This window comes from Amborella trichopoda, chromosome 12 (genome assembly GCF_054954075.1).
Source record: "Amborella trichopoda isolate Santa Cruz 75 chromosome 12, AtrichopodaSantaCruz75HAP2 v2.0, whole genome shotgun sequence".
NCBI classification, from domain to species: Eukaryota; Viridiplantae; Streptophyta; class Magnoliopsida; order Amborellales; family Amborellaceae; genus Amborella; species Amborella trichopoda.
In genome coordinates, this window is record NC_142347.1 from 37,680,716 (window position 1) to 37,708,492 (window position 27,777).

The window sequence follows — 27,777 nt, forward strand, 5'->3', positions numbered from 1 at the left end:
TTTTTTAAAAAAATTTAAAATAAAATTCAAAAAAAAAAATAAAATAAAATGTTTTTTATATTTTTTATCATTTTGATATAGATTGGAAAGTATTTTGGCGATAAATACTTATTTTAATAATTTTCCGTTTTTTAGATTATTTCTAAAATACCCCCGTTATAAATTGAGTTTTTTAAATTTTATTTTTCACTATTTTTTTAAGATGTGTTTTGTTTAATTTTATTTCGAACATATTTGTTTTATTTTTAAAAAAAATGTATTATTTTATTTTTTAATACTTTTTAACTTGGTTAGACTTCGGCGGATGAACTCGACTGGGGCGAGTTACTCGGATTAACCAACCATGGGCCAAGTCCCTTCCCCGAGTTGAGGTTTTGCATAGGGCTCATCACATCCATCTACAAAGGCAAACATCCGACTTTCTCTCTCTCGACCACACTTCACTTCCTAGTTCATCTCTCAAGTGGGAAGGCATTCCCCAGGTACCCGTCCGGGTTTTTGATTATTGAAACATTTGGTTGACATGGATAAACAAATCATAATAATAAATAAAATTGTTTCATGGGCTAGACTTTAGTTTTATAATATGCTGTCCCAAAGATTAAAGTATCCATCTTAAAGATAGATGCAAATAGGTGGTCCGACCAAAAACAATTGAACCTAATTGTCCAAATGTTTTTTTAAGAGAAATGTTCATATACTTCCCCTACAACATAGAAGATCTATGCTTCCCTTACCATCCAGCCGTCCAATTTTGATCAAGAGACCTACTCACCGTTTGATCTTAGATTTGACGTCTCAAAGTATTTTATTTTTAGTTTTTTTTATACAATTTGTATGAATATAAAATTTGGTATGTGCCATCTTCTCATTAGGGTGTACCTATAAAAAATATTAAAAATAATTTTTTGATAAAATATAATGACCAAAATACCGCTTTAATCTTTTAGGGTATTTTGATCATTTTATTTTATTGAAAATATTATTTTTATATTTTTCGCTAGTGCAAGTTTACTAGAGGATTTGACATACAAAATTTTGTTACAATATTTTGTAGAAAAAATTAAAAATAAAATAGTATAGAGATGTGACATTGTGATTGGCACAATTTCAACCCTCCATTCAAATTAGATGGTTGGATAAGAGGAAGTATATAAGTTTTATGTTGTAGGGGAAGTATATAAGTTTTATGTTGTAAGGAAAGCATAGAAAGTTTGCCATTTTCTTAAGGGAAAAGTTTATATAGAGCTGAGGCTCTAAACAATCAAATTTGAACCTACCTAAAAAATTTCACTACAAAAAGTTGTTTTGATGTTCAAATATTTCAAATTGATCATCTAGACGTCAAGATGCTTGAACATGAGAAAAAATGGATTTCAAGTTTTGAAAATAATATATTTTTATAAAGCATTTTTGAACGGTCAATTTTCAAGTATTCATATATATGTCGATTTACACTATTTTTTAAGTTTTAAACTTTATAAATAAAAATAGAAATATATTTTAAGGGGCCAGTTTGGATGTACCTAAAATTAAAATACTTTTGAATTATACTTTAAAAATATAATAAAACTTATTTTTATTGTTTGGACATCCGCGTGCTTTTGTCATATTTTTAGATTGAAAGAAAAAAAAAATACCTTCGGCCACAAATTACCATAAAAAAAATTTCAAATTAAACTTCATGTTTTTTTTGGCTTGGGTCGCGTTCCTCGCGCCTCTCGCTCTAACTTTCTCCTCCCTCCTTTTCCCTCATCTCCCTTTGCTCTCTCTCATGCGCGAGAAAAAAACTCAAAGCTCCGCTCTCTCTCTCTTTCAAAAGCTCTGAAAATATAGTGCTATGCTCTCTATCTCATGGAATGAAACCCATCATGGTGTTCAAAAGTTCTCCAAAAACACCAGATTGTGTCTTTGTTGAAGTTGTTGCTGAAGTTCCCTCAGAACCTTCATCTGCTGGAAAAGCTTTGGGTGATGTGCACAGTCCAAAACCGCTCGTAAACCAACTGATAGTCAACTTCCCAGAATTACTGGATTGTGATTCATCTCCAAGCACAGGCTGCGTTATCCTGAGACTTCTAGCCCACGATGATATAACAGACGCTGATAACTTTGATGGGTTTTCTTTCGCATTGCTATCTTCACTGGATGCAGAAGCATGTGTGTATCAGGAGTAGGAGTAATTGACGGTGAAGGTGACGATTATGAATCAACTGATACTGTATCTATTGAAGTTCCTTGTTTTCCTAAATAAAAGGTATATCAAAAGCCCCCATTCAACACGTAAGCCCCTGTATTTTTGGGACAACCTCACCGGAAAATCACTCAAACTCCCAAAGGAACTTCCTCAGTCTAACCATCGACAATTTTATTCTTTCAGAGACACCTTCTTCCTGCAAAATTTGTAGCTCCCGAGGAAAAGCGCTCTTTGCAAAGTATAAATGATCGGAAAATACAGAATCCGACTGCCTGAAAATTGGGTTTCCGGTGTTTATTTTATGGGGCAACGATATCTGTGATCAGGGGTTGATATGCCATTTATATAAGCAGAATAGATGTGAGTTGGAGTTTATATGAGGGGTTTTAGAGAGAGAAAATGGAGATGTGGAATGGATCCGTAAGGAGTGAGAAAGGAGGAACCTTGTGAAGCGTGTGTTAGAAGCAAGCGATTATGATAGAGAAATTGGGGGAGAGAGACTACAGAGAGAGAAGCAAGGTGGAGAGATTGGCTTGGTCATGGAGACCTCAAACCCGAACCTTGCTTGGCGATGGAGATGGAGATGGAGATGGCCATGGCGATGGTGACAGTTTCCGTAGGGCTAGACCTTGGCGATGGAGGAAAGGGCTGAAGCTTCCCCTGATTTCATAGAGAAAGATGAGAGAGAGAGAAGGGGTAGAGGAAAGGGCCAACTTTGGACCAATCTCTCATCTTGGAAAATCTTCAAGAGAAGGAAAATAGGGTTTTTGTGACAAATCAATGAAATTAGACATCCAAACGCTTTACCAACAAAATAAAATAAAACCAGAATGTTTTTCAATTGAGATGGAAAAAATTTGTATTTATTTTGTTGTAAATATTTATTTGTTTGACATCCAAACTGGCCCAAAGCTATCACAAAAATTTCCAGTATTAAAATCATGTTTCTCATACTATTTCAAGGTAGGTTCTAATTTGATTGTTTAGAACTTAGGCTCCATTCAAACCGCACCTTTTTCTTAATAGAATTATTATTTCTATTTAATAAGTCCAAAAATCCAACTCACAAAAATAAATTTTTAAGGGTGGACTCATAAAAACTCTGTCTTAATAATAATAATAATAATAATAATAGCTCCATTCAAATCTTAATAGAATTATTATTTTTAATTATTAAGTCAAAAAATCCAACTCAAAAAACAAATTTTTAAGAGTGGACTGACAAAAACCCCAATTCAAAAAACAAATTTTTAAGAGTGGACTCACAAAAACCGTGTCATAATAATAATAATAATAATAATAATAATAATAATAATAAATTAATAATAATAATAACCACTCTGCTAAGAAGAGCCTTAGCGTACAAAAATCACTCACGTAACCCATCGCGGTTGGTGCTCACATTCTCTTTTCCCCATCAAATAAATCCCTCTTCCTCTAATTCTAATACCCTTTCTAAATCCCCCAACAAAATCAATCCTCATTACGCTTCATCCACCCTTGCTTAACCTGTAATCTCTGCAAAATTGGTGCTTACTCCTCTGAAAATTCTTCAAGTTTCGATCATGGCGGATTCTGCTTAAAACTATCCCGTGATCGGTTGAAGATTAAGGTTTCAACATAAATTCACGTTTTCTGCGATTTTTTTGCGACGATTCAGAAAGGTGTGCTTCTTCTTTTCCCCTCGTTTTTTCAGTTTCTATTTCTGCTTTAAGAATTCGCAGATCGTTGCAGAATGCTTTGGAATTCTATGATCATGGAGTCTTATGATTAAGATTGATCTGATAGTTCATTTCTGTTCCATTTTCTTGTGAATTTTAGGGCTTCAAATAGATTTTAGGACCGATTATTTCGTCGTAAACAGAGAAGTTTTTTGGTTGCTATCTCTGTTTCCTGTGATTTTAAAGTTCCAACTGTGTAGGATTTGAATTTAGGAAATCAGTGTATTACTTTGTTTTGGATGAGTTTTGTACGGTAAAATGTTAAATCTGTGAAAGATCAGCGATGATTAACATTAGAATTCTTACATATATTTATTAAATCAGAGATAGATGCCTGAGGAATGATATTCGTGGAGGGTAAGGCGAGTTGCAGGAGCCTAGAGAGAGACTAGCAATGAATTTTGATTCAAGAGAGAGTGTATTGAGTCCTGTATGGTAATGGCCTTCTCTTAGAGAGAGAAAGTCGTACAGCCATGGCCTCTATTAGAAAGAGAAAGAGCGGGAGTTGTGATGAAGTTTGCTTCAAGGGAGGAAGGGAAAGAGAGCATCGCTTCTTGCAACGCCCATTTGCTTACACAGAGAGGGGAGTCCTAGAGAGAGAAAGTACAGAGACGCAAAGAGATGGAGTCCTAGAGAGAGAAAGTAGAGACGGAGGGCCGTAGAGAGAGAGAGTCATAGAGAGAGAAGTCGTATCTTGGAAGTTCGAACATTCTCTGATATAGAGACGTACAGAGAGGGGGCACTGCGAGTCGGTCGTATTCTTGGACCACATTCGGTTACTCACATTCACAGTATGCTCCCTCAGGATCACAAAGTCTTTTGGCTTCTATATATTCCACCCAAAACCTCCCCCCTCTCTCTCTCTCTGGATAATTACTTAGAAAAAAACAATAGCTTTAATTTTTTTTCCATAAAACTGAAGACTTAATTTTTTTTTTCCTTTTGAATATAATCATATAATGTTTTTTCAGTGGTTCTGAAAGTTTGGATCAAAATGCTCTTCCCAAATTAGTTTTTTGCACAACGAAGTGAGTATACAAAATTCCTTCTAGATTCATCTTTTATTCGAGGAAATAAGTATACAATATGCTTTTACGGGAACATTCGTACGAGCGTTTTTTTTTTAATGCTATAGGTAAACGCTAGAGAGCGAGAGTAGAGAGAGAATGAGTGCCTTGGCATTGACCGTTGCTTGGAGGAATGGAAGTAGAACAAGGGACAAGAAAATGCCCTTAGTCATCTTCAAAGAAACGGGCAAATGCATGTGAAAGAGAGAGAGTTTTTTTTGGAATGTTTTAGAGAGAGAGAGTACCTTACATTGACCGTTGTTGGGAGGCATGGAAGTAAAACAAGGGACAAGAAAATGAGTTTTGTCTCCTTCAAAGACTGGGGCAAATATGGGAAAGCTTTTTAATGTTCCCCTTACAACGTAAAAATTTTATGTTCCTCTTATCCAACTGTTTATTTTTTTGAATAGAGGGTTAAGATTGTTTCAATCACAATGTCATGTCTCTACACTATTTTATTTTTAATTTTTTTTTATAAACTGTTCTGACACCAAATTATGGACGTCCATTCTTGTATTAAACTCGCATTAAAGAAAAATATAAAAAAAATATTTTCAATAAAATAAAATGACCAAAATATCTTTAAAAGTTTTAAAGGGTATTTTGGTTATTATTTTTTATCAAAAAATTATTATTAATATTTTTTATTGGTGTGTCCCGATAAGAAGATGGCACCTACCAAATTTCATATTAAAAAAAATTATATTAAAATAACTAAAAATACAATACTTTAAGACATTGGATCTAAAATCAAAAAATGAGTGGCTCTCTTGATCAAAATGGATGGCTGGATGGTAGGGGGAACATAAAACTTTTAAGTTGTAGGAGGAACATAAAAAGTTTTCCAATACATAAATACATATTAGAGAGAGAGCGGCGGACGGGGACGATACGTTACGGGGTCAAGTGTATTTGATAACGTGCCCACGTATGGTGCTTTTAAAAACTCATTAAACTACATATTTGGTCGCGCACTCATTAAATTACATTTTTTGTCGCACACCGAAAGACCCACATGGGGGAGATCGTCTCAGCAACTTATTGAACTTCAAAATCTTAATATGAGAACTTTAATTTGCCCATTCCTAAAAAGGGATGCGGTTGCATAAGCTCAAACCATCAAGGTAAGGTCCAGTTTAAACTTTTTAATGAGATGTAATTTTGGTGTCGAAAATTTTTAAGATGGCGTGAGAATTTATTTTTATTTTAATTAGAAAATTTTTAATTTTAAAATTTATGTAAATCAAACAATCTATCATCAACATATGAAAATCTTGAAAATAGATAGTCTAAGATATATTATTTTTAAGACTTGAAATATATATATATTTTTTTCCATATCTAAATATCTTACTATAATCAATTAAAACATCAAAACAACATTTTTCAAAAGATTTTAGAGGTGTACCTTAATTCTACATTTTAAAGTGTCAAACCTTATATAAACCTTTTCCTTCCTAAAATATCAAACTGTTTAAAATTTTAGTGGTTTATTGTCTTTTCATGATTTCTTCTGAAAAATCAAATCAATATATATAGATTCATTAGGTACTCTTTTTGACATTGTCAGCTGGATCATCATTGCGTTGTTAACTGGTTCATCTTTGCGTGAATTTTGACAAACTTTCTTTGTTCAATGAATTGGAAGCCTGTATAAAAATTTGAAGTGTAGAAAATTATGCTTTTTATAGCTCAACAAAATAAATATTATTCTCCAAACCAACTTCAAATAGTTAGAAAAAGGCTTTTCATGATGATAATAAGTTGGGAAAGCTTTTTATGTTCCCTCTACAACATAGAAGTTCTATTCTCCCCTACCATCCAGCCGTCCATTTTTTATCAAGAGAGCCACTCACTGTTTGATCTTAGATCCGACGTCTCAAAGTATTTTATTTTTATTTTTTTTAATATAAATTTTCTGATTATGAAATTTGGTACGTGCCATCTTCTCATTGGGGTGCACCTATAAAAAATATTAACAATAATTTTTCGATACAAAATAATGATCAAAATACCCCTTGAAACTTTTAAAGGTATTTTGGTCATTTTATTTTATTGAAAATATATATTTTTTATTTTCGTTAGTGCAAGTTTAATAGATGAGCTTCAACTCTCGGACCAACTTTATCTAATGGTAAATATCAGTAGTGTTTCTACCTCATAGAGTACTAACACTTACTATGACTACTCTTTGAATAGGAACAAATATATGTTGTTTACAAAGTTGGCTCTTATACCATTTGCAAGCCAAGATCAACTCTGATAATTCTACGTTCTAAGCTAATCTTGTATAACCTAGATATAGTAATATTAAGAGCATTATGAGTACGGAAAATGGGGCTATATCTATAATTAACCAAGTAGAATAAGTGTTTTGATAAACCTTGATACTAAAAACAATTTTTAGTAACATAATAATAGACGTCCAAAGTTTGGTGTCAAAATAGTTTATAGAAAAAAAGTTTTAAAAAAATAGTGTAGAGACATGACATTGTGATTGAGACAATCTTAACCCTCCATTAAAAAATAGACTGTTGGATAAAGAGGAGGATAGTGTAGATGGAACATAGAAATGAAAACTTCCCTAATAAATTGCTATGAAAAAGAACTAGGGACTTATTGTCATAAGAGAAATAATCTCAACATTTCATTAACTCAACACGCCATTAAAGCTTACATGTAGAAAATCCTTTTTTTTTTTTTAAGATCCTTGGTTCTCACAAAATGGGTACCATTATATAATGAATTATTATTTACACGTTTCATATTTACTGTTGCTGACCCTAATCAATGTACCTCTCTCTCTGTCTCTTCTCGCTCTCAAACGCACAAATCCACAGTGAAGTAGTACGAATCACTCCTTTTCCTAGACCAAGTGCACTAGACGTGGGTAATTAGCGATTGATTACTGGGACGAGCCACCTCGTACTCATTCATGTAATTCAGGCTCAGGCTCGCTAGTATCTTTTGGGTGCGCAACTCGAGGACCATAAAAAAATGGGAAACCCTAAAAAGTTAATAAAAATTCAATTTTTTTTATTAGTAGTATGTTTTTTCATCATTTTGGCGAAGATTGAAAATTGCTTTCGTCCTAAGTACTTATTTTATATTGTCTTTTATTTTTAGATTATTTACCCATGATCATAAATTGGTTTTCAAAATCTAATTTTCACTACTTTTTAACTTCATTTCTTAATTTTTTGAATTTTTTAATATTTTTATTAAAAATATATATTGACCATTTACTTTTAGTAAAAGGATGTCACAATGATTATTGACAGTTAGAATTGAAATATGCCGGTTGATGCGTCATTATTTGGGTACAAAATCCTAAATAAAAATTCTCAAATGTCACAATTGTTTTTTTTTAAGAGAATGTTATGACATATTTGTATTTATAGGATTTCACATCTAATGATTAAAAATAATTATAATTTTTTGTTATAAAAAATAAATAGTCTCATCAAATACAATTTTTTTTACTATATTTTAACGCTTTTTGGCCTTGTCCATAACTTAACTCAGGCCGAGCAGTTAGCTCGGGCTTGGGCTGCGCACCCGGCCTAAGTCGCTCCTTCAAAAGTAGAGGGAACTTTTGAGTTAGCCTTCCCACACTAGAGCAGATAGAATGAAGTTTGGAGTTAGCAGTAGTAACTCCTTAAAAAACCCTTTTATTTCTTCGAATTTTTTTTTAGGGATGGACACAGATCCATGCGCACGTGGATCTCCATGTCTCCGTTCCGATAACTGCCTAAATCACAAAAAGTCCTTAAAGTCCTTTTTATTTCATAATACTCATCCCACCGTTAACTAACGGGTGCGCTTTGTATAGAGTCGACTCTAAACAATCAAACAAGAGCGCACCTTCAATGTGAGAAATGTGGTTTTAATATTAAAAATATTTTATATAGCTTTAAAATATATTTTTATTTTTAATTATAAAATTTAAAGTTTAAAAAATAATGTAGTAGGTCTATAAAAATTTGAAAATATTGAAAATTAATGGTAAAAATATGCATTACAAAATACACTATTTTTAAAACTTGAAATCTATTTTTTCTCATGATAAACCGAGGGTCACAATTCTTTCTACCCATCCTGTATATTGTTTTTCTTCGTAGTGGCTCCGTTCCAAGCCCCATTTCATAAAGAACTTCAAAGTGGCTCTATTTCATTATATTCCATCCATATCTTAATTCAATTCATTTAATATCCCTTTGGGGGCATTGACATAAAAGATATAATTTTTAGATATTTTTATTGGTGTCATTCACATAAGAGATGTTATTTTAAAATATTTTTATTTTTTTGTATATATGAAAAATTAAAAAATTACTGTATAATAATCATTCAATTTAAAGATATTTAAGCATCAAAAACAATCTTTTCTAAGAGAAGTTCCGTACGCTCTAATTTGATTGTTTAGAGCCTGGACACTGTATAAACTTTTTCCCTCACCCAATCCATTTATTTATTATGCTCTAGAATAAAACGAATAAAAACGAGAATTTTACCACTGTATCTATCACAATTGGGAAAAAACAAAAAATCAAAATTGACTAATTTACTCTGTAAATCCCTAATTTACTCTATAAATTAATGGCCTTTCCTTCCCATTTTTGAGTACTGACTTGAAGTTGGGTTGGTATAAAAACCTGTAGGCCATGGCTCCAGCACAGTGACCGTGACAGTCCCGTGAGCTTGAGGGCTAGAAAAGAGGAAATGAAAGCAAACCCAGCTGTCAATTTTCTCTCTCAAACAAAACCCATATTTTTGTTTTCTCCGTCAAGAGCCATAAATCCCTCGATTTGCTAAAACCCAATTTCGGTTATCCAACGGCCTCGCTAATAGTTTGTTATTAACTGGAGATTATGACCTTTTAATGCACGTTGTCCCCCACTTTTCTGTTATACTTGTTTTCAAATGCTGGTTATTTCATGAGCCAGATGTCACTCCCTTTGGCTTTGGTTGCTGATCCTTCGGGGTCAATGCCATTACTTGATCTACTCAGAATTCCCCTTAGTGATAATATCTTCTTTGGCTATTTGGCCAGGTTTCTCTGGGCCAAAACGGAAAACCCAAATCCCTTGTGACTCTGTATTGTTGGTTTTTTTCTCAGGATCTTGTGAGTTAACAACCCACATGGAAATTATGGATTTCCCTGTTTACTTTTCATCGGGGGGACGAGGGTGGGGATGGTGTTGCATTGGGCTGATTTGTTTTGCTCTTTTTCCCTGATAATTATTGATTTTGATGAATGTTGCCGATTGGGGTTTTTTTTGTTTTTTGGCGTTATTTAGTTCTTTTGTTTTTATGATAATTGTGATTTTTTAGTGGATATCAGAGACGAAGATCTTGTTCCATGGCTTGCTGACCATGCTGTGAATCAAATATGAAGGCCTACCATGTGTAAGTGGTGTTGGGTGGTTCTACATTGTTTGATTCTGGGGTTTTTTTTTTAAGCTTGTGATGGCAATAAGGTCTGTGAAGAAATTTGATTTGCTTTACTTTTTTTTGCCTATTTTAGGTAGGGATAAAGGGCTGCGCAGAGATCATCTGGCAGTTTGGAGCTTTAATTAGAGTTGGTTTTGTTTATGTTGCAGCTTCAGGGCAAGAGAAGAGCTCAGAGGAGACACTGAGACCCCCATTAGTCCCTTCTGAGAAAAACAATGGGGTATCTAGAAAACCCAAGACCAGAGAGGTCACTTCTAGGTATAAATCAGCCCCTACTTCTTCCCCTTTTCCATCTTCTTCTTTTGCTAGTCCTGCAAGACGCAGCCCTTCTCCTAACATCAACCGAGCAAACCCAAGACCTGAATCTCCCTTACCTAAACGCTCACAGTCAGCAGAGAGAAGGCGGCCTTCAACACCTTCTTACTCGTCGCGACCCTCCACACCATCGTCCCCTTCGAGACCATCTACACCCCCTAATGTCGAGACACAAATCACTTCGAAACGCCCCTTGGGTCGAACAGCCGAGGGCTTATGGCCGTCAACTAGGAGCCTCTCAGTCTCTTTTCAGGCAGATACTTTCTCTCTCCCTATCATCAAGAGAGAGAGACCGGTTACACATTCCTCTGATCACACATTGAGGCCTTCTGCCAATCTAGTGCGTGGGCAGGAGGGCACACCATCAATGGCGAGGAAGGTGACTCCTGAAAGGAAGCGGACACCTTTGAGAGGGAAAAATGCTGATTTATTGGAGAATTCAAAGCCATTGGATAATTCTCATTGTCGAGAACTGGGGGATCAGCAGAGGTGGCCTGGAAGAAGTGGAGGGAGGTTGACTGGAAATGCATTTACAAGAAGTGTGGATTTCTCAGAAAAAGCTGGTAAAGCTACAGTCTCCCTGGTTCAAGGGAAAGGAAATACAGTAAGAACACCGAAGCTCGATGGCGAGAGCAGGTCTCCTGAGGGTTCTATCGCCCCCTCGAGAGCAGTTCGTCGAATGTCGTTTGATGGGAGAGAAGATGCCGAGATGGGTTTGTCTGATCGGGGCTCTTTACGGGGATCGGATGATGGAGACTCGGTTCTTGCGCCTTTGCAAAGGCGCTGGCGATCTCAAGACTCAGGAGTTGGGGTTTCTCGTTCTTCAAGTGAGAGTTTGGGAGTAGACAAACGGATTCAAAGTGGTTCAAGTAGCTTCACTGTAAGAACTTTAGCCCATGAAACCAACATTCCTGCTATTTTTTTGACTGAGGCAAACACTCGAGTGCAGGGGAGGCCCAAGCTTGTTACTTCACCTACAGGTGGCAGCTCTGGTGTATCAGGGAGGACATCATCAACCCTGCGATTGAGTAGATCACATCCTGCTTCTCCAAGTAAGGCCGCATCAACGACATCTTCCTCAAGGGGCATGGCTAGTCCTACGAGGACAAGAGTGGGGTTGCTGACGCCCTTCCCTTCGGCCAACTCAGTGGGAACTCGTACCACCGGGAGCTCACCTTCAGTGCTTAGCTTTGTCGCTGACGTTCGGAAGGGGAAGAAGGGTTTGAGCCAGATAGAGGAGGCCCATCAGTTGCGTTTGCTGTATAATAGACACTTGCAATGGCGCTTTGTGAATGCCCGGGCTGATACTGCTTTATCAATACAGCAAGTCACAGCAGAGGTATAGTTCTAACTATGCTTTAGAAATTCAAATTGTGCACTTGAAAGATTTTGTGTCCATTGTAATTAATCTTTTACAAGAGCCGAATATGAGAAATTCTATGTGGGGTCTGTTTCAGATGAAGAGCCCTTATTTGGAGAAATTTGAATGCATGATCTTACAAACATAAACGTGTGCACGCTATCTATTATTATATATTCTGCAATCTATGTACAATGCAGTAGTTGATGGAAACCTAAAGAAAGAAACCATAAGCCATGAATCTATAGAATCTCGAATGTTCCTGTTTCTAGCTATTTGCGGCTTCATTACATTAATAAAATGAAAATAAATAAATTGGCATTATATCCTACTCTAAGCTATGATTATATGACATCTTTAAGGATGGTTCCTTTCTGTATCATTTCTTTGCTGGCAGCTTCTTGTCAAATCCAGATTCCAATTCATTATTTTAATCAGATAGATTTTTCGCATTTAAATATTTAGTTTTCTTTTCTTTTTTTTCATTTTGATAATCTAATGTTTGTAACAGATGCTCCTTTACAACGTTTGGTTCAACACTTCAGATCTGCGTGATTCAGTTATATTAAAAAGGATCGAGCTACATCAATTGAGGCAAGAGACTAAGCTAAATGCAGTACTTAAAGAACAAGTAAGATTTTATCTACCATCTTTAGTTTACTCTTAATTAAATTGATACAACTTTCTGACATTTTAGGAGTGTTAACTGCAATATATGCTAGGATTCCCTTCTTACTTGTATATGGTTCTTATATTTATTGTTATGTGTGTTGCATATGGTTCTTCTATTATTGTTATGTGTGTTCTGAAATTAAGCCTTCTAAGCATACGATTTCAGTCCACCATGATTTGTATTCTTGAACCATGGAACCCTTATTATGAACCACTAACATCTTTTAGAAATCTACATGGGTGGAGTTTGAATAATTCCTATATGCCTTGGTGGAACATTCTTTTCTGGAAGAAGAATTATCATTTTATTGCCAAAACTAAGAATATTTTCCTCCCATAACTTTGAAGAGAAAATATGTTTTTGTTTAAAAAAGACAGTGAAATTACTCTTTGATGATGTCGTCTTTTCCTCAAAAAAAAAAAATGAAGAGAAGATTTTAACATCTCATTTATGCATGTGAAAGCTTAGGGGATTGAACTAGCCATACAATGATGACAAAGCATTGGGGGAAGATAGCGAAATATTTTAGGTTACATCTAGTGGAAACTGCTTCAAAAGAATGAGATGGCCCACTTTTTAAATGGAACTCTTGTAGGACACAGAAATCTAGTTTCTGTATTAAGGGTGAATACAAATTTTATCATGTACTTGACATGTTTGTTTGTCAACAAGTATGAGATTCTGGGCTATGCATATTATGGGAGATGCATGTGAAGAGCATTAAATGCTCACTGCACAAAACAATGCTTGCCTCTCTTGGCATTGTAGAGAGGCTCAGCTCTTTTCTAAGGCAGTGATACTTGCCCACTTTTGATGCCTAGAGTTAGGTGAGGGCATTTAGATTGCATTAGTAACTAAGGCCTAAGAGTGGCACTGAGACAGGGGAACCAGAGGAATGATAGGATCAACCACGGTACACTTGATCAGTGTGCAATTAGCCATTACTTGGGCAACTCATAACATGCCCAGCTAGTCATATTTAATCATTAGCGAGTTTCCCTCACCAGAAGAGGGCCTGATAGAAATTAGGAGTAGATTCTAACAGCAAAGCTCGCATTCATCTCTAAAGAAGTTCATGCTTCAGTCTCAAAAGTTGTTCTAGGTTTTCATGTTTGCAGGGCCATTGGCAAGCACAATATGAGTTTAACAAGTACTTTCGATAGAGGGACTGCGACAAAATTGGATTTTGAGTGAACCTTTTCTGTCTGGAAGAGACCCTGAAATCAGTGAGAATATTGGGATTGTTGGCAGGGAATCTTCATTACAATAAGCACAGCAGATAGCTTTTTTTTATTGTATAAGTAAAGGTTCTATAGAGTTGATGGATGCAGCATATACACAGAGGTTGGCTTTGCAGTTCCACTGTCTCCGGCTGATGGCTGCCTTTGGATGCTTGGTAGATAGTGATCAGATTCAACAGCCATCTTTTGAGGCAGGGGGCTCCAAATTCCCAAATTGTGTGATGGTATAAGTGTTGAGGGCATTGTAGAGCACCTTTTAATCTTTAAGACCTATCCGAGCTGTGGTCCTTTTCATTGGAGATGCTTTGCTTTTGGCAGCGACAGCTTGAGTAATTGAATTTTAGAGTAGTGAAGAAAGGAAGGAAAGTGGCAGGAGACCACCTGGAACCATTTTGGAACACCTTTTGGAGCTCCTGGTTCCCCTTTTTTGCATTATGGAACTAAATGCAGAACTTTTTTATGTTCTTTTTGTGTAGCCCACCAAACAATGGCGCCTCTGCACTGGTCTGCGGGCTGCCATTTTTTGTAACTTGTATGCTTTTCCTTTTAATGCAAACATTAACAGATTCAAATAAAAAAAAAGAAACAAAAGAAAAAAGAAAAAACGGAGAAAAGGAAAGTGGTAGGAGAATTTAAGTTTTAATTACCGGGATCTCTTAGCATGGATGCAATTCTACGATCCCGGAGCGAGATCATAGAAATTTGGAGGACGGAATAGGGGGATCATTAAGAAAGGGGAAGTGGTAGGAGAATATTGACTCTTATTTACTTGGATCCCATAACATGGATCATGATCTCGCATTGTCAGGAACATGGTCCAGCCATGTTCACATCTGGTCAGTTTACAGGTTAACACACCAATGTTCATTACATTTGTGAAAGGGAAAGAAGCAATACATGCATATCAATTAAAAAAGGCAAGCTATAAATTCATTTCCATCAAAAAAATAGTTATTGCATGTCAATGAAAAAGAAACCAGTAATTACTCTAATCTATGTCCCGTAAATTTTTCAAAGAAAAAGAGATCCTTAAATCTGCATCAATCACAATTCACAAAAAGAAAAATTTAAATCCAATGCTCCAAAAATCGCATTTTGGTGTACGGGATGATGGGTTCAACAATTGTCACAAATTGTTATGGGATTTTGACCATCATCTTTTGAAATGCGTATAAGATGGAGAATGATCTGTCTTTTCCATCTCTCTCTCTCTCTCTCTCTCTATATATATATATATATAATAGGAATAGTATACAATGAGACCATTTACCTCTTGTACAAGGTGGTTATATATATATATATATATATATATAAAATACGAATAGTATACAATGAGACCATTTACCTTTTGTACAAGGTGGTCACAATTAATCTTGACCTTTGGATGTGAAATTGGGTGGTTGCATTTATTCTATTGACCAAGCACGAAGTTCAAAAGAAATATTTTCGAAATTTGTGACTCACTCAAACTAGTAAATTTCACATCGGGTAGTTATTTTTTTAAATTTATTGAGTTTTATTTATTTGTTTATGGGTCCTGATGGCCTTCCCAAAGTAGGAAAATCCTAGTAATCAACAATCCCAGTTCCTGCTTCTGCTATCCAAAACTATGTTTAGGCTCTTATCAGGGAGGAGTGGAAAGAGAATGCCAAATAAGGCATGGAGGTGCCCTCCTAACTGATTTTGTTGGTTAACTTCAGGTTCCTTGATAATCCAGTCTCAAAGGAGGTCTGGGTGATCATTTGACAAATAGCACATTTTGGTGCAAAAGTCTTATGGAGGTAAGTGTAGCAGATTCCATAGAGCAAGTGCGAAGACTCCTCATTAGTGTACTATGGATCCATGGATTCTTTTGCATCTTACTAATCATGGAATAGGACACTGATTCATTGGACTAGACATCATCATCATCATAGCATTTTCGCAATTAATTGGGGCTGGCTAGTTCATTGGACTAGCCCCCGGACTTGGAGATTGGAAAATATACTCAAGGCGACTCTACTTATCTCTCTCTTTCGATTGCATATCAATATATTTGCAGAGCTTCTAATTTTGATTCAGATGTCCTAGCTTGTTCTGGATGATCATTGAGGTGGGATTTACCATTGGAACTCAGTTCCTTCCATGAGAATATTAAGGTGGGGTTTGAGCATCGTAGACTCTATTCTTAGAGTAATTCTTTCTGTTCTTGCGCTAATTATTTTTATGTGTTGATCTTTTCCATTTATTAAATAAGCTATAAATGTCACTTGAAAAGAAACCCGGGAATTACAATTTGTTTTAGTTTTGAAACTCTCATGGTACCTTTACTAACTTCATTGGGTTGATAATACCAAATTTATACTGAAACTGTGTTTTTTATGTTCGGAGCAGTTGTCTTATCTGGATGAGTGGGCCTTAGTAGAAAGAGATCACTCTAGTTCGTTAGCAGGGGCTATTGAAGCGTTAGAAGCCAGTACGCTCCGCCTTCCAGTTACTGGTGGGGCCAGGGTATGTGCAATTGGCTGTAAGCAGTGATTTTCTAAGTTTTTTAACGATGTGTTCAATAAATTACTGTGGAAGTTAATTTACTGCTAGGATAAGATAGGTTAGTGATGTATTATGTTTCTACATCCTTCTTTGATGAATTTCACAAAATCTTATCTGCTACATACATTTACAGGCAGATATAAACTCAGTCGAGGAAGCTATCAGCTCTGCAGTTGATGTAATGCAAGCAATGGGTGCATCTGTTTGTTATTTGCTATCAAAGGTGAGATGCTGAGTGCAATTTTCTCTTCCTTCATAGTAATTCTTTTATGCTATGCTCCATCAATAAATTTGGTTATTGGTCCTTTAATAGTCTTTACGTGTGAAATCTTGTTGTTTTTAGTCTCATATCTTTCTAGGTGTCTATAATTTGTAGAGATGCAACTAGAAAAGACCCATTTGACTTTTTATAAAGATGTAGAGGTTTTATGCCTACAGCCTACTGTTTTGAAACCTTCTTTGGCAGATGGTTCCTATAAATTTATAAAGAAACAAACTTAGTTTGTATTGCATAAGTAGGAGAATACCACTTAGGCTGCTTCAATTCTTACTGAAGACAACAGCCAGAGTCTTGCAGAATAAAATTGGAAGACAACCATGCTTTTTTATTTGGAGTTTAGATGGAAAGTCCTTTCGTAGGTCTCAGCAATCATCAGATTGTGTGAAAACGTTCATGTGTTGAAATGAAAATAAAAGTTCGATTGTAGACCCTGTTGCTACTGACTGATTCGTTTTCATCTGATACTATCATTGAGAGGGTTAAGTGTGTTCTTTTTGTGATTTTAATTTGTGTTCAATATGAAATATGTGATGTAATTTTTCAGGATCATTCATTGATATTAGAATTGATGTATGCTTCTATTTTAGTAATGAAATTTTTTGGTAATTATAAAAGAAAAATCAAATTGACGTACAAATGTATATCATTTCTTTACAAAACCGATCTATGTACAACAGTCTGTACAATTCCTTAAATAAAACCTGTAAAATTTAACCACTTTTACAATAGCTTTGGAAAACCCTTCTGTGGACAGCACATCTGCCATTTGTCTCTCATGAGGGTGATATTGTCTGCCTTAACTTTGCAACGTGATCCATGATCTCTTGAGCCATATGTTATAATGACATGCGTGTTGGGTGTGTTTTGAGAATCCAAGATGCCAACATCCTAGACATGTGTATGCAAGACACAGATTAAGAAATCCATGTCGACATGAGTGTCTTGAAAATTCACCTTTTTTTTTGGGAATCACAGACATGGTGTATGCTATGGGAACATGCAAGTCTGCAGATTAGTAAATATGAGAAGCGTGTCCGTTTTGTAAGACACGCATGTCCGAACTATTGGGTGCATATTTCTATGATTTAAACATGTGGGTATTTGATTTTGACCCACATTTTGTTTCTTTTAAGTTAATTTTACTATTAAAAGTCACAAATTACTAGATTCTCTCACCCACGTTGTGATTCTGATTCAGAATCCCAATTATGTGATTCCGACAAGGATTCTTCATGGAATCTGTTGTCATGAAGTGAGGATCTTGATTTCTTATTTTAGGAATCTCGATTCCAACACTCGTAGAATCTTGTTTCTAATATTTATTGATTCTCAATTCTGCAATTCTTAAATCTTGTTTTTGCATTTATTGAATCTAGATTCCACAGTAATGATACTTGATTCAATTGTTTTCAAATTCATATTCCCGAACATCAAATACCTCGGTTCGTAGATGCAAGAAACCAAGAACAAATCAAACATTGAATCTTGCTTCCACCCTTATAAAATTTAGATCATATACATATATATATAGGGATAATCTAAACTTCACAACCCTTCAAATTACAAAGGTTCAAGATAGAGAGAGTTGTGAAGGGTGGATTTATTAATTTTGTACTCTATTTTTAAAAAAAGTTACTTTTGTGGGGCAATTTTGTAAATATTACTACAAGACAAAAGGTACTTTTGTCATCTCAATAAGGGGTAAAGTTGAAATTTTAACTAAAGGACAAGGCACTCTACAAATAAAGTTCCAGGACACTAACTTCCAAAATGCCATTGTATTTTTGTGAAAATTTCAAATTTGCCCTTGCTTAATAGTAAAGTTACATAGTTAAATAATTTTTTAATAAAATAATAATCATTGTTTTGATAAATACACCCATCACAATCCCTTTTAACTTGAACCTTTGTATTTTGAGGGGTTCCCATATATATATATATATATATATATATATATATATGCACATATGTCTATTGCAACTGTAATACCACAAAATCAAACATTAATTTTCTAATGTGTAAGTCTATGAGTTATGGATTGGTTCAAATATTTAGGGATTTCGAGTTAAGTTATTTGGAAACTGGATTGGAGATGATTTCTCCCATATTTCGTATGTGCTCCGAATAATAATCTGATGAACGCATTATTGAAACTAGCTCGGATCACATTTCTACTGCAAGTTTTTTAAAATTTAATTGGTAAAGAGTTTTACGTTCAAATCAGATTACAACACTGACAACCCTAGGGCACAAACAAAGTCCTATTTTGAACAATAATGAAATCATTATCACGTTTCAAAAATACTTGAGATATTATTTGTATAGTTTATAGAAAATTTCCTAATGGAATATGAGGATTTATTAATTGAACGTACTCTTGATACTGTCTCTAAGGCTCAATAGTGAATACATTGACTTCCTATCTACGAAACTCTTTTTCATGTCTTAGGGACCTCTGATCTTGATTGCTTGATGAGGTTGTAAGTTGTTAACGTGCGAGATGTCGTTGATATAGGAAACTTGATTCTAAAAGGGTTGAAACTCGACCCCCATATAGTTACAAATCTTGGTTATTGTGTGGTTCGAAACTCAATTTAAACTGACATGAATCTCAATTGCAAGTTGGTGTGACTCTTGATTCTAAATACGTCAAAAACTTTATTCCAAAGATGTTAGAATCTCGATTTCATATATGAATAAATCTTTATTTCATATGTGCAAGGATCTCGATTCCATTTGGGTCGAACCTCGATTCCTATAAAGTAGGAATCCCGTTTCTTATAATTCTCCTTGTTCAGACATCGATTCCGAGGACAAAAATCTTTTAGCTAGCCACGATTCTGTGATTCGGATTCCTAAAATGATTCAGAATCTCAGGTGTTTCCAACAACTATGATCACAGATTAATTAAATAACACACACGTGCGCACGCGCACATACATTCACATACACATTGTACGGACATGTCGTACTAGACTTGGCACAATATATGCAGTTGTGTCGGATTATTGGAATCTGAGTGAGATGCAGATTCTTGAATCTATGTCCTTGAAACATAGCTTGAACTATCAGGGGCAGCCCCCACCTGCCATTTCTCCTATGCAATAGCATTGGAGTCCTCCTCCTGTATGCGTATTGCTTCATTTCTCATCTCGAACAACCTTAGTCTAGTGAGCAGTGCCCAGATCTCCGTGTCATTTGAACTGCGGGCATGACGTGATCCAGAGTAGGTCATTAAAATCTTTCCTTGGTGGTCATCTGGAAGGTTACCAAATCCAGCGGGCCCATGGCTCCCTTGTGAACTACCATTGAAGTTTAATTTCAGGCTACCCTCGGGGAGGACACCAGTTGTTAGATTGCAAGATCTTTTTACAGCTTCGTTCTACTAATCTCCTTCCCTGTAATACAATAGTGATCCTAATGTGGCCTTCATATTTTATATCTCTCTTCCCTTTTTCTTAAAGCATATGCTGTTTCTTTCGAGCTATATAAGCCACAAAATGGCCAACACTGTTAATCCTCCGCTAATACCCATTTGAATCAAATAAGCTTGAAGCTAAGGACCAAACACTTTTGTGAAGGAACCGTTTAGTATGAGATGATTTTCTTATTCCTCTGACTCTTTGCATAATATGCATATTTTTGGCACTTACATGGATTTCTTGCTGAGATATCAACTGTCAAAACTTTATCCAACATCACCAGCTAACCAAAGGCCTGTGTTTTTTGGGGGGTTTGGAATGGACCACACTCTGGATGCAACAGAGTTCTCCTTTGTGCCCCATGTCAGTGATCTACCCATTGACCTCAATAAAAGAACCCCTTTACTATCTGGGCTCTAAATTTGTTCATCCTATTTTTTGCCCAGAAAAATTGGTACAACCCATTTTTTATTTTTTGAAAGGCTTCTATTTTGTCATCTTTCAGTGCCCTCGTGAAGCAAGGGATCCAGGTAGCTTTAAGTCCCCGCCCTTCTACAATCTCTTTCACTTTGATATCAGGCTTCAAAGCCACTCTGAATAGCATTGGAAACTCTTACTGTAATGTATTGGGGCTAAACCTTCTTCAAAAAGAGAGTTTTCTTCCCAAGACCAATTTTCCATTCTCAATCTGCTTATGTAGCTGGAAAGTTAACATTTCTCAAAAACAAATCTGCTTATGTAGCTGGAAAGACATTTATTTATCCTGTTCTGAACACCTAGAAGTCTTCCTTTGGTCCTATGAGCTTTGATAAATCTTTCACTTTTTTTGACCAAATATTTGCTGGATACAACTTGTTTCTACAGGTAGTCATCCTGAGCTGTATATCATTACCATTCTGCCACTACTGACAATGCCTGATCCATTATCCTAATCATCCATATTCCTAAACCTTCCCTCCTTCTATTGGCTTTCAGATACCTATCTTACAAAATTAACGCTTTTCTTCTCTGAGAAATTCCCCCACAAGAACCTTCTCATAAACCACTTTATCTCGTATGCCACTAATGTTGGGATTGAGAGAAGGAACCTACAATAAACTGGCAAGTTTGACAGTATGGACTCTATGAGTACGAATCTCCCACCTAATGATAACTACTTTGCCTTCAATTGATGCAATTTTTTTTTTTCGTTCCAGTACTGCATCCCAGCTTCCCTTTAGTTGTTTCTCCAAGCATCATGGCATTCAAGCATACTTGTTTAGTTAAGTTGTCCACCCCCACAGCCGACAAATTTTGATAGACCTGCGAGCTGGTGATCTGGAACTAATTCATCAATTGACTTTGTCTTTATCGTGTTAACTTTAATTCCTGATGCTCCCTAAAAGCAGCGCATAATAGTGAAGGGTTGCTTAAATGTGATATCATAGTGTAAATATGACTGTTTTTGCCATACTGCAAGTTGGACATATGGACCTAATACACTGATACCTATTAATGGACCGGCAGCAAAAACCTTCGAACATACAACAGACAACTTCAGCTCCTATCACCAGGGCATTGAGTCTCCCTGCCTTAGCCCCCTCGAATTCCGAAAAAAGGCCTTAGGTGTCCCATTTGTTAATATGGAGAAATGTGCAGAGGACAAGCAAGTGGATATAAATCTAGGACATAGTTCACCCAAGCCCATAAGCTTTGTGACTTCATCTAAGAGAGGAAAATCTACTCAATTGTAGGCCTTTTGCAGGCCTAGTTTGCATAATACCCAGGCTAATTTGTCCTTTTATCACGAATGTATGAATTCATTGGCTACCATTGCGCCATCCAATATTTGTCTGTCATTCATGAAGTCTGCTTGATGCAGCGAATCACCTGAGTGAGAACTTCTTGGAGTCTTGAAGCTAAGACCTTGGGTAGGATTTTGTGCACACTCCCTAGGAAACGGAATGGTCACAGTTTTTTTTTTTTTTGGCCCTGCACTCCATCTTTCCTCCTCACCCAAGGGCTACAAAAGCTGAGGTGATCACTTCGTTTAAAAAACTCTCTACAAACATAATATTACAGTCGTTATCCTAGTAGGTGAGCTTCATCCTGTCAAAAGGCCAAGGCAATATAAACTCCTTGTGTGAATGATAGAGTTTGTGGCTGGGTTGCCTAGAAGATTCTAAGTCTTGAATAATCTTATACCTTTTAGCCGCTTGCAAAGATGATAATCAGTATCTAGCTAATGGTTTAGGATCCTAAGCACTCAGGATTGTTTATAGAAATAGTCACAATATTCCTTTAGTTGTGGCCATCATTGATTTTCAGGTCTCTAGCTAACTTTCCCTTTTATTTATTTATTTATTTATTTATTTTAATTTATTTGTTTGGGCATTGTTGATGGTTGCAGAGATCAAGGGAACAAAGGGTTCCTCAAAAAATGTGGGTCAGGACAGTCATTTTAGGGTTTTTGGTTGCAGCCTTTGTTGGATATGCTCAATTTTCTGGAGTTTGCATCCTTTTAGGAGCTCAAATACGTTTTTTAGGTCAGAGAGGCTTTAAGCCAGTACTTTGCTTGCTTTGTACATTTGCTGTGTTGGTTACAGCATTTCTCATCATCAGGTGTGGAGGAGATGGTTGGTCACTTGTGAAATTTTGCTCCTTTTCTTCTAATATCACTCTTTTGGGCATGCCCTGCTGGGTAACAAAAGTGATAGAAGAGAAATCCAGAATTGTTTCTCTGGTTAAGCAATAAACAAATCTCTATTGGTTTTGCAATGTCTTATATAAGGGTAAAAGGATTATGGACCCCTGGGCAGTCAAATTATTAAATTAATTTACAAGTTTAAAAATTACCACATTGCCATCCTCTGACACTTACCTTCACACTAAGAAAGTGATAAGAGGGAGAGAGTTTGCTAAAAAAGAGATGTTTGTTCACAAGTCCTTGCCTGACTGAACAAATAAGCTATTTGAGTTTGAGAAGTAAGTTGAGGTAGATAGATGATGATCTGAAGAGCTCTTCCTTGTTAACTGCCAATGAACCTAAATATGCTTTGTCTACACATGAAAAGATGAGTTCAAACTGATAGGGATGATCTTTGCTGTGTCCCAATGGAGGGGTATAGGAGAAATCAATTTACATTTAGTAACACAATCTCACATGTGGTAGTCTGCATGGTACTCAGTAATATTCCAAAACTAGTAAATATTGTTCCTATTACTCAGAGAGTGATCCCAATGTGCCCATGAGCAAACAGTAACTCAAAACTGACGTAGCTAAGTAGAAACCCGCCTTGAAGGAATCTTGAGATATCCTCAGGTAATCATTTATATGATATAATTGTTCTAAAGTGGCTTTGATGAGGATTAGAGACTGTCTGACGACAGCATTTCATGGACAATATCTAGATTTGCGCCTTTGATATAGCACAATGAGTTCATGATCATCAAGTTGGGGTAAGTACTTCACCTTTGGTTTAGGTTTCCCTTTACTTCCCATGAAACGGGACCTTGAGCATGTTTACTATGAGAAAACATTTCCCAGATTGGTGTAAGTCACTTCAATTCCTGGAACTACTAGATGAGATCAAGATCCTTCACCAAATACCAATTATACACATTCAATGTTTCTGTTTCAAGGACTAGTGAAACAGTAACTATTTTCCTTTTACTTGTTCTTAAGTAGATCCCCAAGCTCTTGGGTTGTTTATTTGGATTCATCCAACTGAATTAGATGGATTCATTAAATTTCACTTTCTTCCTAACCATCCTTAGGAGAAAATGATTTAGTTTTACTAGATGGTTCTTAGATCGGATTCTAGGATTGGGGATGTAAACATCTCTTAATTGTGCTTGCGCTCCTGTGCACTGTGTTCCAAGTTTCCATCAAATTTTTTTGGTGCCAACAAAAAAACTAATTTTGGGATGGTTTGGAAATTTGTTTGCTGATATCCAAAACACTCTTAAAATTCTAATCTAACCATTTATCATAGCTCTTGTTCTGAAATTAACATTTTAAGTACTAATATAGTTCATCATTACCCTCATCCCCTGAATTACCCCCACCCCTTTCAAAAGACATGGCTTTGTAGAATGGAAACGCAGACAGATTGATGCAAATCATGTGAAGGCTGAATCAAAATTTATTTTATCTTATCAATTTGGGGACATGTATGGGTTTCATATTATTGTTAGCTTTGTGGGACTTGAAGGTAATTTATTTAATTTCTTGGGTAGAGGGAGTTCAATATTATCTAGGGTTTAGGAGGCGTGCATTGAACTCATTTTCTTGTGGTGTGATTTTTCTCTAAAAGGATAACTTCCTTCCTGTTGGTTATCCCAAGGAAAGACTTTCGAAACTCTTGGAATAGAGGGAGAAATAAATCTAAATCTGAGTGCAATTGTACGAACAACGGGAGTCTTTCTTTGGAATTCACCCCTTCAAAAGGGTTAAGGATAAGGACTATGTTATTGCCACAGAAATGTGGCATGTAGTTAGGAAAACATGAACACCAAAGTATTAGATCTACATGGGGACATGACAGATGAACATTTCGTTTAGACTTGTATCTGGAAATTTTCATTTTTTGGATTTGCAGATTTAGTGTGATGGTTATGTCGACATGCGAGTCTATGTTGCATGGATACGAGTAAGTGTGTTAGTGTAGGACATGGGTACTGGGTGTTGGATTCTTTGAGCTTCGAAAAGTAGGATTCGGTAACAATGTGGAGTGTGAAAAAGATTTCGCAAGTTCTCCTTTTCTCAATTCACAAAAAAAAAACAGTTTGATGCTTGTTAATGAATTCATGGCTAGCATTAAGTAAATTCTAATTCTATTTATATGATTCATAGGAAAAACAACAAGTTCTTATTTTGAATTTGCAGCAAAAAAGAAACAAGATGGTGCTTGTTAATGCTATTTTCCAAAAAAATTAAACAGAGTTGGAAAGAGAGAGTGAGAGATTGGAAAATTTTGGGATTTATGTTACTCTCCAAAATTGTAGAGAGAGAGAGAGAGAGAGAGAGAGAGAGAGAAAGAAAGAGAGAGAGTCTGAAAGCTTCTAAAAAATGTAGGGAGGCTGGAAACTTTTTATGTCATTTATTGTATTATTTGGAGAGAAGAATCCAACATGCTACGATAAGAACCCAAATGTGTCAGATTTGGTGTGTCTACATTAACAAAGAATTCAGTTTCTAGGATTCTTGTACTTGAAGAATCCAGAGGAATCCAGAAGAATCCGTACCTGTATCCATGTCCATACGTCTTCGACATGGGCATGGGGCCCATGTGAAAGAATCTATGTAACATAGATGCGAATAAACAGTTTGGAGAAACATGACATGCATGCATTTTGTTAGACACATGTCTGCTTTGTAAGACACATGTCTGCAGTATTGGGTACACGTCTATGATTTGGATGTCTTTGACTTGGACCTACATGTTATTATCCTTTTAATTAACTCTATCATTAGAAAATCCCAATTTAAATTTATATCTGAATATATAGACATGTATGGATCATACAGACTTGCATGGGCATGTTAAGTTTGACTTGGCAAAATATAGGGAGGGAAACCAGATTCTTCAGTTCCAGCTTAGAGAGATTCTCATATCTGTGTCCTTGTATCATAGGTCAAAGATGATACAAGCGTCCTAAATGCTTTTTGTCTCTAGAATTATCGAGTTTCTTTGAAACAATTAACATGTTGATCAGTTTAATACTTTTGAATGGATTATATCTTTGGCACTTCAGTTGTTTCTACATCCGAAGTAGAAATATCTAGTTCCTTTTTTCGATTACAAAGAACTTCCAGCTCTTCTTGCTCTCCTGTTAATCCATGTATTGATTTGAGGAGAACGTCAACTTATTGTCCTTATGTTGAGAGAATCCAAAATTTATGGTAGTTACAATCAAGCAATCACACCTGGCCTTTGGGCTGGTACTGATCTGGGTACATAAAGGTAAGCCTCTTCCAAGAGTTAAAAGGTGTATTGCTTTACTACCAATCCTTAATGCTTCTTTTAGCCATTCATTCACAGCAAAATCTGTCCTTGTATTCTGAAGTTTCTTCCTAGACTTGTTGGCAAGTTGTATGGAAGCATAGATGGTAATGGTGTCACCTAGGAATGTCGATCTACCTCCTTGACAATATGTTAGTTGTATTTTTATGTCATAATTAGGTGTATACCGTCTTAGTTATGGGACCTTGATATTATTTGCATTATTGGTTTGGTGATAAGGTATTGATGGGCACTCACAATGTCCAAAATTCAAGTCCCAACTAACCTTCCTTGGAAAAAAATTGTTCATAAGATTGAGGTGATATTTGTCATATTTGCGAAGATAACCATTGTCGGGGGTCTTGGAGCCACTATGATTATCTTGAAGGATGGGGTTATTGAACCTACATTATAAACTTGTATTTTGTTTTTTTTTGATATTTCCCTTGCTCTTTAGAACATTATGTACTGCTAGGTAGTCCTCTTTGAAGGTAATGTGATGATTGAAGCGAGGATCTTAATTCTTTTTCTACTTTACATCGTTCAGTGCATCTTTCTCTTTTTTTACAAAGAGAGAAGAAAAGAATAAGATACTGCAATGGACATAAAGAGGACTATGGTATAAAATTTTGTCTGAGACGTGCAATCTTCTGTAGTCCCTGATACATGTCTCCCTACCAAACGATAGACGTTTGTTGATAAATCATCATCCTTGCTACTTGATAGTATCATGGATTAATAATTTTCTTGCCATTTCTTTCGAAAGTTATGATAAAAATATTTGTGTTATTTGGCCAATTCTCTTAACATCATAATGCAATAATGTTGTTTCACAGGTGGAGGGGATGAACCAGTTGGTCTCTGAGCTTGCCAATGTAGCTGCTCAAGAGAGAGCTATGCTTGATGAGTGTGGACATCTGTTGGCTGCAACAGCAGCTGTGCAGGTGAGAGTTCTGCCTTTCCACATTTTCATGCCAGGTTTCTGTTTGAGGCTGATGATATTTCTCCTTTTATCTACGAACTTCAAAAGTTTTGTTAAAGCCAGTGTTACATGATCACATCCTTGGAAACAGGTAGAAGAGTCCAGCCTCAGGACACATCTGATACAGATGAGACGAGCTATCTGCAATGGAGAACAACCAAACATGGCTATGGAGACGTTTGTGTGAGACCCAACTCACGTATGATCAACATACTTTGCCAAGACTCCAAGTGGAGGTAATGGGAGGAATGCCCCCGCCCCCCCAACCCCCACCCCCCTGCTGCTTCTCTCTCTCTCTCTCTCTCTCTGGCACAATTTTTTATGCTGAGGGTGAGTGTGCACATAATTTCTTGGTATTTGAGATCTGTGCAGCCATCCTTATCCGTGCAATTCTTTTGTATTAGTCACATTCAAGAAATCAAAGGCAAGGTGAGATAAGGGAGCTGGTTCTTGCCGGATTTTCGAATTGCTCTCATTGTATATAAATTGCCTGTTTCTTTTCTTGTTTTGTTTCTTTTTCAGTGGTATGAATAAAAGAGGGAATAATTTCCACAA

General features: G+C 36.0%; 1 protein-coding gene and 1 long non-coding RNA gene across 6 annotated transcripts; both read left to right on the forward strand.

The window, feature by feature from the left end:
* Positions 1–1,515: 1,515 nt before the first annotated feature.
* On the forward strand, positions 1,516–3,058 carry LOC148779569 (uncharacterized). The gene is made up of 2 exons (XR_016045156.1): positions 1,516–2,254; positions 2,378–3,058. It is a non-coding gene; the product is annotated as an uncharacterized LOC148779569 (long non-coding RNA).
* Positions 3,059–3,579: 521 nt separating this feature from the next.
* On the forward strand, positions 3,580–27,777 carry LOC18421813 (AUGMIN subunit 8). Of its 5 annotated transcripts, XM_088853634.1 has the most exons (9): positions 3,580–3,858; positions 4,240–4,706; positions 10,327–10,391; positions 10,586–12,090; positions 12,623–12,742; positions 16,399–16,515; positions 16,688–16,777; positions 27,077–27,184; positions 27,314–27,777. In XM_088853634.1, the coding sequence occupies exons 3-9, from the start codon at positions 10,388–10,390 to the stop codon at positions 27,407–27,409; spliced, it is 2,040 nt and encodes a 679-aa protein (XP_088709760.1). In that variant the 5' UTR covers positions 3,580–3,858; positions 4,240–4,706; positions 10,327–10,387; the 3' UTR covers positions 27,410–27,777. The 5 variants fall into 5 exon arrangements, with proteins under 5 accessions (XP_088709760.1, XP_020518352.1, XP_020518363.1 ...); XM_020662693.2 differs by lacking the exon at positions 4,240–4,706 and having other exon boundaries at positions 10,317–10,391; XM_020662704.2 differs by lacking the exon at positions 4,240–4,706.

Coding starts and splice junctions, on each gene's coding strand:
- LOC18421813 (XM_088853634.1), top strand. Junction 12,091..12,622: donor TACAGCAAGTCACAGCAGAG/GTATAGTTCTAA, acceptor TGTTTGTAACAG/ATGCTCCTTTACAACGTTTG. Junction 27,185..27,313: donor CTGCAACAGCAGCTGTGCAG/GTGAGAGTTCTG, acceptor CCTTGGAAACAG/GTAGAAGAGTCCAGCCTCAG.